Below are 10,817 nucleotides of genomic sequence, written 5' to 3'. Positions count from 1 at the left end.
TCGCTTTCTCTCTTTTCGACACGTGTAAATATATATCTATCTTACTTTAAGTTCAAAAATTTGTGGGGATTTCAAGCAACGTGAACAGATCTGTAGTCTCGGTAATTTCTCCCTACGCTTCCCCTCTCTACACATTCGCCCTCTTTACCCTATTCTCTCTTTTCCCCTTCTTTACATTCTTATAACCCATCATATCTCTTTTTATATGTCATACCTTCTGGAGTATTTTGTATCAATATTCTGACGAAGAGCAAGATAACCGCTTCATAACTTCTTATTCTTTTTATTCTGTATTGTGCATTTAATCATGCGAGGAATAAATAATTGGATAAAACATATGTATCGATCTATAATGCAGAATTTATGCACAATGACTTTTAAATAAGCGAGTAAGTCTCTTGGCATTTTTATATTTCGAAGTATAAATAGTAACAGAGAGAAACTTTCGGTAATGATATTGAAAATTATTATTTCGATGTAATCTCCGTCACTGACAATCATTTTTTGTTTACTGTATTTGTATATATTGCATACACATATATTTGTATATCTATGTACTTTAATTTCACGTTTATTTGGTTACATCAATTGTGTATTATCGAGATAATAAAATAAAAAATTATGTTTCTACAAAAATAAACTTCGATAATATTAATCTAGTATTAGAATTCTGTTCTGTTTGTCATTTTATTAAAACAATAACAGATTATTCCACATAACAAGTAGTTATGCTTAATGCATTTATTAATAATGATCAAATTAACGATTATGTTAGTATGTATGTATGTGTTTGTAGAAACATATTTTCTAAAATAGATGTGACAGAGAAAGGAATTTGATTAGATGCGTACTAATGCATATTAAAGTCTCATTATAAAGATATTGATTGATATATAAAAATATTTTCAATGTAAATAGAAAAACAGAGTAAACTATGAAATCCTAAATATATTTTATTATCCTGTTCAATAACATCTTTTATAATTCAAAATATTTGTATTTTATACAAATTATATCATTGTTCGATGGCTATATTTATTAGTGTAGAACATCCAATTGAATATGCTATAATGCCAGTTTCAACCAATGCAGATTAACTTTAATCTCGGTCTAACTTACTGTTAATTTTTTTCTAATTTTTAGAATTAGAAAAAGATGAAGAGCAAATTGAACCGAGATTAAAGTTAATCTGCATTGGTGGAAATGAGCATAAGTCAGATTGTATGTTTTGTACATTGAGGTAAAATATATCTTTTACCTTTATGTTTATATTCTCTTATTAATAAATCTTTTAAATATTTAATTTGTAAATTTATAAATTAAGTTTTTTATATTATATATCTTGATCTATATTTTCAGGAAATATTAATTTATATTGTGCCACAATAAATAAATAATATTTTGTATTAAAATGTTTCCTAATATCCAGAAGAAGGACTATAGAGTCCTGGATTTAATACGTCAGAGAGAAATACAAGTAAGTTAAATAGTTTTCAAATATTTTTAAATATGTGTTTACTAATGTTTGCAATTGTATATAATTATATATGTATAATACATAATGTAATACAGGACTCAGTGACACACATGATTTTACAAAAACTACATGTTACTGAAAATTTGATATCACGTCTGGGTTTAGAAAAAGAATTAAATGGTCATTCAGGATGTGTCAATTGTTTAGAATGGAATGAGACTGGGCAGTATGTATCTATTATCTACGTTTTTATTAAGACATAATTTAATTAATAATTGTATATAAAATTATATTTTTTTGTATAGAGTGCTTGCGTCAGCATCAGATGATAAAGATATTATATTATGGGACCCTTTTCGTTATGAAAAAAAATTGGTACTTCATTCAGGCCATCGTGGAAATATTTTCTCTGTAAAAGTAAGTTAATGTTGATCTATTTTTTCTGCAACATTTATTGATTTATAACTTTATAAAATATAATATTTTATAAATATACATATGTATTGGATGTCAAGTAATTTTCAAAACTTGTGTATATGATTATAAGAATATGTAATGGGTTTTTCTAGAATTAACAAGCTTATTACATTTTTGTAAGAGAGAGACTCTAGTACTCTAGTATAATTATTCAGAGCATTAAATTATTTTCACGATTTTACATAAGATTTATTTTGATATTTGTATTTGCTTTTAGTTTATGCCAAAATCAAATGACAGTGTACTGGTGTCAGGTGCAGCTGATTGTAGAATTCGAGTACATGATCTTACACTCTCTGAACCAATATTTATATGTAAATGCCACAAACAACGTATTAAGCGTATTGCTACCGTTCCCAGTATACCATTTTTATTTTGGAGCGCTGGAGAAGACGGTCTCTTTTTGCAATATGACATTCGTACACCGCATGTTTGCAAGAGTAATGATCATAGTGTACTAGTGAATCTGGTATATCATACGGGTTGTTATGCAGAGGGCAAGTGCATTGCTGTGAACCCAAGGAAACCTGAACTAATAGCCATTGGTGCTAACGATGCGTACATTAGAATGTATGACCGACGAATGATAAAACTATCGCAGGTGATTCTATTTAATCTAGATTTATTTTAACTAATACTTAACAGTCAATAAATAATCATGAAAAGTGATGAAAGTTACATGAAGTGCTTTTATTCGCATATTTATGCGTATGCGTAGTCTATTTTCACTTACACGTGAATTTTTTGTCACTTTTTACAATTATTTACTGTTAGGAAGGCACATTTTTTGTCCATTTTTCCAAATATTTTAAGGCGATTCTTATTTTATTCAAATTGTCTTTGTTTATAAATGGCACATAATGAAAATTAATGTGTCATTACTTGCTTCTGACGTCATGATTTGTTGTTGATATTATAGTTGTAGTGACTATTCTAAGAACCTTAGTGTCAATATCTTTTACATTATAACACATTCTGGTCATGAAATTATAGGTTCCACCATCTCCTTCTATACATGATAATTCGAATGGGGCAAATATTAGCACATATCGAGCAGGCAAAGGTGATCCAGATGACAATATTCCACTGGGTAGTGTGCAGTATTTTATTGCAGGTTTGTTCCTACAGAGATAGCGTATGCTGTCATATTACATAATTGTTTTAATCGAAACTATTCGATCTAATATTCAATAGGTCACCTTCGCTCTCGTGATGGTACCAGGAGCATTACGACCACCTACTTGACATTCAGCGACGATGGAAATGAATTACTTGTGAATATGGGTGGAGAACAGATTTACCTATTTGATATCAATGATTCGAACAGTACAAAAAAAATTTTCGGTTCATCCTGGAAATCTCCAGGTAATGTAACGCTATTGCTTTTGTTGTATGTGTAATCAGAATTACTATTCTGTGTATGTGTGATGATCCACTTTTTAATAGGCTCAATTGAGCAAGATCAAAGACTTGACGAATATTATGTAAAACAGAACGATGTAGACGAAGCAGGAGATTTTGTAGATAAAAATATAAGGATATTACCACCGCATGTTGAAGAAATAAAACGCCTAGTAAGTTTATACAGAGTTTGTATTTTTTATGCATATATTAAATAAAAAATTAATGTTTAGCATATAAAGAAATTTTTTTCCACAATAAAATTTTATTTTATTATCTTTATATACTAGATCTTGAATGTTGGATTTATCTCTAAACATTTCTTATCCATTTTTGTGATTTATATAAGTTATAGATTTCATGTTTAATGACACCTCGTAATAAATTCAAATTGTTACATTTAAATATAAAGAGAAAAATATACCGAGTATATACAAAAGTTATATATATAGAGCATTAAATAATGTTGATTTTTAAGAAAACTTTAATTTTTAATATTAGTATATTTAATATAATGCTTTTTATGGTCGATAGGCAAATGAAGGTTTTGAGCAGCAGAAATATTCATTAGCAATTAATTTGTATAATAAAGCAATTTCAAACTGTCCAACTGCAGCAGTATTGTTTGCTAATCGGGCAGCTGCTTATATGAAACGTGCTTGGTAACTATTCTCGCTCATAACAGTATGTATAAGATAAATAATTGTTAAATTGTTATACACGTGTATATAAGTATGCATAATTATGAAATTCTTAGGGATGGTGATGTTTATGCTGCTTTACGAGATTGTAAGACAACATTACTTCTTGATCCAGAACATGTAAAAGCTCATTTTAGGTAAACTTAATATATTTGTTATAATTGAAGAATTTGAGAGAATGTTCAATCACCATAGATATAAATAGTTCGAAACACTATAGCTGTATGAAATATATTTTTGCAATACCAATTACAATTTATATAAAAACTTATTTATTTGTATTATTTGAAGTGTTCTAGTACATTAATATTATCAATATTTCCATTTAATATTTTAACGAACAAATATACACTATTAAAATCTATTAATATAATTTATTGTTTACACACATGTGTGTAGATTGGCACGTTGCCTATTTGATTTAAATCGATCGATTGAAGCGGATAAGGTGCTCAAGAATTTTCAACAAAAATTTCCAGAATATGCATCTAATTCAGCATGTAGAGCCTTAAAAATGGATATAAGGGAAGCTATCGATGCCGGTAACACTATTTTAATTTTACTATTTTTCTATATAAAAATACTGTATATACAGAATGCTCATTCATTCTAATCAATTTTATTAATTAATTTTTAAAAAATCAATATTTTATGACATATTTTTTTCTATTCTGGCAAATTTTGACACAAAATATAAAATATCTCGTAAATTAATTATTTTTTATTACCGTACTTTAATATTTTTATGGATAGAATAATAAGATGAATTATTTAATGCAGAAAAAAGCAATAGTTGCTTTTAAAAAAAAATTATGCAATTTGCGCATTTTTTCGAAAAACAATAATGTGTTTTTTTTTACATCACTTCAGCACACATTCATTCACCAATTTATTCATCTCATTATTCTCTCATTTCGCAACAATAATGTACAATTATGAAAAAAAAAAATTTACAAGATATTTTAAATTTCATGTCAAAATTTGTCAGAATGAAGCATTAAAAAATCTTAAAAATTGTAATTTTTTTGGTATTTTAATAAATATTTTTGTATATCTTTACTTTTTTATTATTAAAAGAATTAATTTTAAGAAACACAACCAATAAGAAATTAATTTTAATGCATTTTATGTATTATATATAGGGAAAGATATCACACAAACTAGGCAGACATTCCTTCCATTATCAGAATATGAGCAAGAATGGAGGCATAATACAATCGACTATAAAATGAGGTTTTGTGGTCATTGTAATACTACGACCGACATAAAAGAGGCAAACTTCTTTGGAAAGTAAATAGATTTATAAATAGTTATATAATTATAATTTATATATAATTAATTTTTATTAAATAATATATTACTAAGGCCTCGGTAGTTTAATTGGACACTTGCGCGTAAAGCAAGATATCCGTGTTCGATTCTCAGCCGAGGTAATATTTTTCGCAATAAGAAAAATTTTCCAGATTTAGTATTCAGATTTTAATACAATTTAACGTTGTTATAAGATGCCAGAAGAGCATCAATTAATTATTAATTTGTTTTAATTCGTGATAGTACCGCGTGGTTTATTGGAGTTGCGTTTCAAGTCCGACGATTGCTCGGCGCGCAGTTTGAGGGGACTACATATATTAGTATATAAACTCACGCGAAATTTTATATATATAAGCAATTAAAGATCCAAGCTAAACTGTTATAGGCTTCGTATTCGTATTAGTTATGTTCTTATATTAACGGTCTTTAGTATTGAATATTGATAATTAATTTTATTTTTTCCAAAATTTATATTATTTGTGAGTAAGATTAACTTAAAAACGTTAATCATTGAATATTATCTTCCTTTTTAAGTAATGGTCAATATATAGTGGCTGGGTCAGATGATGGTTCATTTTTTATCTGGGATCGTAATACTACCAATATCGTACGTGTGTTGCGAGGAGACGAAAGAATCGTTAATTGTTTACAACCACATCCATCCATGTGCTTGTTAGCTACTAGTGGCATCGATCCAGTTATCAGATTATGGAGTCCATGGCCAGAGGTAAATTGTATTTTCTATTTATTCATTATATATTTGTGTTTGATTAGATACACAGGATGTCTCTTTTTATTTCGTAAATTAACAGAGACAGACCTAATAAATGTAATTAATAAATTTCAAATACACGATAGAAATTAAATAGAAATTTAATTTTAAGACAAAGGACAATATATAAAATATTGCAAATTCCATTAACTCAATTTAAATTTGATATTACAGGATGGTAGTGTGAATGAAAGAGAAATTCAAAATCTAGATGACGCTGCATCAGCCAATCAAATACGCATGAACAGTGATCCATTTGAATTAATGCTCATGAACATGGGATACAGATTTCCCGTTCCTCAGCATGAATTTAGCGATGAAGACAGTGAAGATCAGCATGATCAGCCAATAACACAAGCTTTAAATTGTAGACCAAGTTAAATTTTGCAACACATGGAAAACAACATACTAACAGTGGCTAGATAATTGAGAATTTATATCACTTACATATTATATTATAATATCAGCCACACTATTATTTCAATCTCAATTATTTATTTTCTTCTTTCACTGATGTGTCTCGAAGCACTTTTGTTGTATAATAATTTATTGAGTCAAAATATCTTTGTAAAATTAAAGATAAAGTAGAATCTTATTTACTATGCGTTGTGGATATGTTAATAACAAACGCGAAAAACTATTAATATGAATTATATTCCATGATAAGTCTTATAAGATGTAGTTAATAATATATCATGTTATATTTCTTTGTATAAATTGATTTACTTTTATCCCCTATGATAAGAAAGCATTGTCACATAATTTATCCTGAGTTTATACATTGGTACGGAAAATTAAAAAATTTTTTAATGATTCAAAGGAATTAATTAACAGATGATGGTACAAGTTCCCATAAATTCTGTAATGTACTGCCTTCTCTTGGCTCTTCCGTCGCGAGTCCTAAATGAATCGAATAATTTGGTTTTCTTTGACTTGTTTCTCTCTCAGAGAAATAATAACCAAATATATTTGATATTTCAGCTTGATTATCTTGTATCTCAGTAAAATGTTCTACACTAATCTCTTCTTGTGCAGGTGCCTATAATGGTAAGGATACTTTCATCACTGTTACATTGAAAAAAATTTATTGAAATTTAATTTTGAATAACATACAAAATTTTATAAAGCATTTGAAGACAAATTTACGATACAATTAAATTTTTAATTATAATCAAATCATAACTGTTATGAGCAAGAAGGAAAAGTAACGATCAAATGTTTGATTTGTTTACTTTTGACTAAGACAATCTTCAGCTTTTATGACATCGATAAAATATAATACATCTCATCAGTAAACAAGAATGTTTTTTTTTTAATCAATTCTCGATTACTGGGATATTAATTTAATATAAAAATACCTGATGTTCAAATGTATATTCCACACCAAAAATAGGAAATTTTTCACATTCTGAACGGAGTATTGATATTTCTTTGTATGTAATGTGAAGCTGCTGCAAGGGATTAACACGAAAACCTAAGATGTATCCTCCACTAGCTTCTGTACTTAAAATTACTAAAGTTGGCCCAAATTTCGATGTCCTTATAGTAATCTACAAAAAAATGTATTTGTATGTACATACAATTTTTTTACGTTTTGTAAATTTTTTTTATAACATTAACAATATTAAAATATGTAACATAATATGTACGTAAATGTAAGTATAAAAATGTTTCTAGATATAAATGTCATTTTGAATCATTGCTGAACATTATAGAAAACGTAAAAATTTAACAAAATATTCATAAAATAATAAAGAAAAACAGAGAGCAATGAGCCAATAAATTCATTAAAATTTTTAAATTATTCTAATATAAAATATTCATAATTTTTATGTAAAATTTACTAGAGCAAAAGAAAAAGTTTTTAATTTGCCAAAATCATATATTAAAGTTATATCTATATATATTTCTATAAAACATTATATAAATTTTTATACATAAATCAATTTCTCTCTGTAATATGTACATAAAAAATAAAGATTACGTTATGTAATAATTTCTTTATCATTATTATTATTAACTTTTTATGATAGTGAGTGTGCGATGCTGAATAAATAGACTCTTAAAACGGCCCCTCAAATCAATCCAAATTTTAGCACTTTATTATATAAAGAACCGCCTTAAAACTATAAGCACATTGCATATTTCTGATAATCTGATTACCACTCGTTATTTTTTTAATTTTCGTTGATTGTCTTAATTTAAGTAACATGCATATTCATAATTCAATACTTACATTTCCGATTGTAAGATAAGGAATCGATACATTAAACTGATAATTTACATCCGCATACCATACCAAACGTATATTTGTTATAATAAAAGTTCCGATATTTCCCTTAAAAGCAATTATATTTTTTTTATTAAAGATTATAATATATGTAATAATAATTGTAGGGACAAATAGATCGTTTTCTGAACATTTTTGGCTACATATGAAGATTATATGTGTATATATGTATATATATATATATATCTATAATTTAATATCTATAAAATATATAGACATTAAATATAATAAAAATTGAATTCTAATTTCTCAGTCTGCATGGTTAATATTTTACTTATAATAATTATTATTTTAAATAAAAAAAATTAACAGTGTTTTACATATAAACTTGTACTGATAATTCCTCTTCTATTTATTTATGTGCCAAATCACGTGTGTTGATTGTGTCGTAAACATTTCTGTAACTATAAGCTTTTATAAAACCATATTTATGAACATATAACATGTTGTTATTGTGATTGAAATCTTTTCTCATATTTTATATTTTTGATCGTATTTATATTCTTAACCGTGCGAAACATGAAAAAGTGAGTGAGATAAATTATTTATTTTTTATAAAAGCCTTTTTTAAATAAAAATTATTCCATAATTTCTGCATAATTTTATTTTTATAATAATTCTTTTTAGAAATTTTTACATATCTTTTTTGCAACTTTTTAAATGTATATATCTGAATTCTGAGATATTCTCTTAAAAATTTCTCATTTTATAATTTCCAGTGGACCTCTAAAATCTGAAGACGTTTACAATATTTTTTTTTGAAAATTTATACATTACATATAAACTTGAAATATGAAAAAAATTTAAAAACATTATAAGAATTTTTATTATAAGAATTTCTTTACCAGGGATTTGTGATAGAAAACTATATATTCAATAAAAAGACCTGTTCAATAGATAAATTCCAGACGTCCTTCACAGACGAGTGCACCTTTTCTTGAGGTAATAAGACCAGCCGATTTTCACGTATAATACCGCTCCTTAGTTTGATTTCTCTGTAGATTTTCGATGATACATAAGCTCTGTATATATAATGAATGCTTTTAATGAACGATTATCATCGTTATTAATTGTATGATCAAAAAAATGTTCGTCACCTATAAACACCTATAACCGAAGTATAGTGTCTCGTACTTTTAGTATCGTGATTTGTAAATATAAATTCATATCGACAATTTCGGAACGAAGTTAATACGTGAAGAGCTTGTACATATACACCATGAATCTAAAAAGAAATCTCTTGTTTGTTATTTTTATGTCAACAATATGCTCATGCTAAAAATATGTAGTTCTTACCGTATGAAGAATTTTTGTATTCGCTGTGATAATTGTATTATAGCCTATGCCTATAAAATCATTGCACGATCACTTTTTTTTTTTTAGAAAAACAACCCAGTAAATAAGAATCTATTAAAAATGGATTGTAATTTTATCTGAGTGTACATATTTAATAAAAAAAATAATTTGTTTATTCAATCGGACGTAAATGCATTGAAAAACTGCATTTTTTGTTCAAATTTTTTAAATGAGCATTCAGGATGCACTTAAAAACACTAATGTTATTTTTAAATTGAGACAGAAATTTGCTTCGTACTATTCTTATGAACGAATAAAAATGCATTGAGATTGAAAAGGATCTATTTCAACGTTCCCGAATACATATTTCTGAAAATCTAAATCTATTTCAATCAATTTCAATCCATTCTCGTTTACTGAGTAACTGAAAATTGTAAAATTTTAATTCAAGCAGAAAGAGTATTATTAGACACCATAGTTTGTTAAAATAAAACTTTCTTTGTCTATTTGTATTGCTCACATATCATATATTATATGTACGTATCGAATGATATTCTCACTTAAAATTATATTTGTATGTATACATATGCTAATCATTTCATACTCAAGTTAATTCGTGGCAAGGATAAAGAATGCCATATAATTCTCAAGTTGGTGACAATCAGTCTTCCTAGATCTCCGGCATTGCCTTTTGTATCTTCTATCATATCAAGTTTGTCGACGGTGAGTTCACCAGGTCGTAATTGCATATTACTATACATGCAAAAAAGATTTAATATTTTTCTCCGTATTATTCAATAACTTATATATATATTTTCACTCAGCACATTCGGCACTAAATGTAGCTATTTAATCACTTTGCTTTGTTTGTCAAAGTGTGCAAAGCATATTTGACATATTTGCAAAACAAAACTTAGCTATATCAGTAAAAGCTAAAAACTCAATAATAATTCAAAGAAAATTAAATTTTATATTTACGAATGAGAAACATCAAATTTGACTTGGTTGTCTTGCCACATTTTAGACATCAGCTAAACAGGACAATACTATAGTACAGAACTTGACTTTCCCAGGCTGAAAATCAATATTGTT

General features: G+C 26.9%; 2 protein-coding genes across 2 annotated transcripts; one reads left to right on the top strand and one right to left on the bottom strand.

The window, feature by feature from the left end:
- The first annotated feature begins 1,406 nt into the window (after nt 1-1,406).
- On the top strand, nt 1,407-6,660 carry adp (WD and tetratricopeptide repeats 1). Its single transcript, XM_018544991.1, has 13 exons — nt 1,407-1,477; nt 1,573-1,703; nt 1,783-1,894; nt 2,172-2,555; nt 2,948-3,068; nt 3,149-3,319; nt 3,401-3,528; nt 3,890-4,017; nt 4,113-4,193; nt 4,456-4,598; nt 5,199-5,346; nt 5,902-6,094; nt 6,314-6,660. Exons 1-13 carry the CDS (start codon nt 1,412-1,414, stop codon nt 6,518-6,520), a joined length of 2,013 nt encoding a protein of 670 aa, XP_018400493.1. The 5' UTR covers nt 1,407-1,411; the 3' UTR covers nt 6,521-6,660.
- A 216-nt stretch (nt 6,661-6,876) lies between these two features.
- Nucleotides 6,877-10,756, bottom strand: BBS5 (Bardet-Biedl syndrome 5 protein). The gene is made up of 8 exons (XM_018545065.1): nt 10,704-10,756; nt 10,330-10,478; nt 9,726-9,775; nt 9,527-9,654; nt 9,316-9,451; nt 8,376-8,477; nt 7,498-7,689; nt 6,877-7,178 (listed from the first exon to the last, which is right to left on the bottom strand). The coding sequence occupies exons 1-8, from the start codon at nt 10,751-10,753 to the stop codon at nt 6,963-6,965; spliced, it is 1,023 nt and encodes a 340-aa protein (XP_018400567.1). The 5' UTR covers nt 10,754-10,756; the 3' UTR covers nt 6,877-6,962.
- Between the last annotated feature and the right edge of the window lie 61 nt (nt 10,757-10,817).

The sequence above is a fragment of the Cyphomyrmex costatus genome, unplaced genomic scaffold (assembly GCF_001594065.2).
Source record: "Cyphomyrmex costatus isolate MS0001 unplaced genomic scaffold, Ccosl1.0 scaffold474, whole genome shotgun sequence".
Classification (NCBI taxonomy): domain Eukaryota; kingdom Metazoa; phylum Arthropoda; class Insecta; order Hymenoptera; family Formicidae; genus Cyphomyrmex; species Cyphomyrmex costatus.
This window is presented reverse-complemented; position numbering and strand designations above follow the sequence as displayed.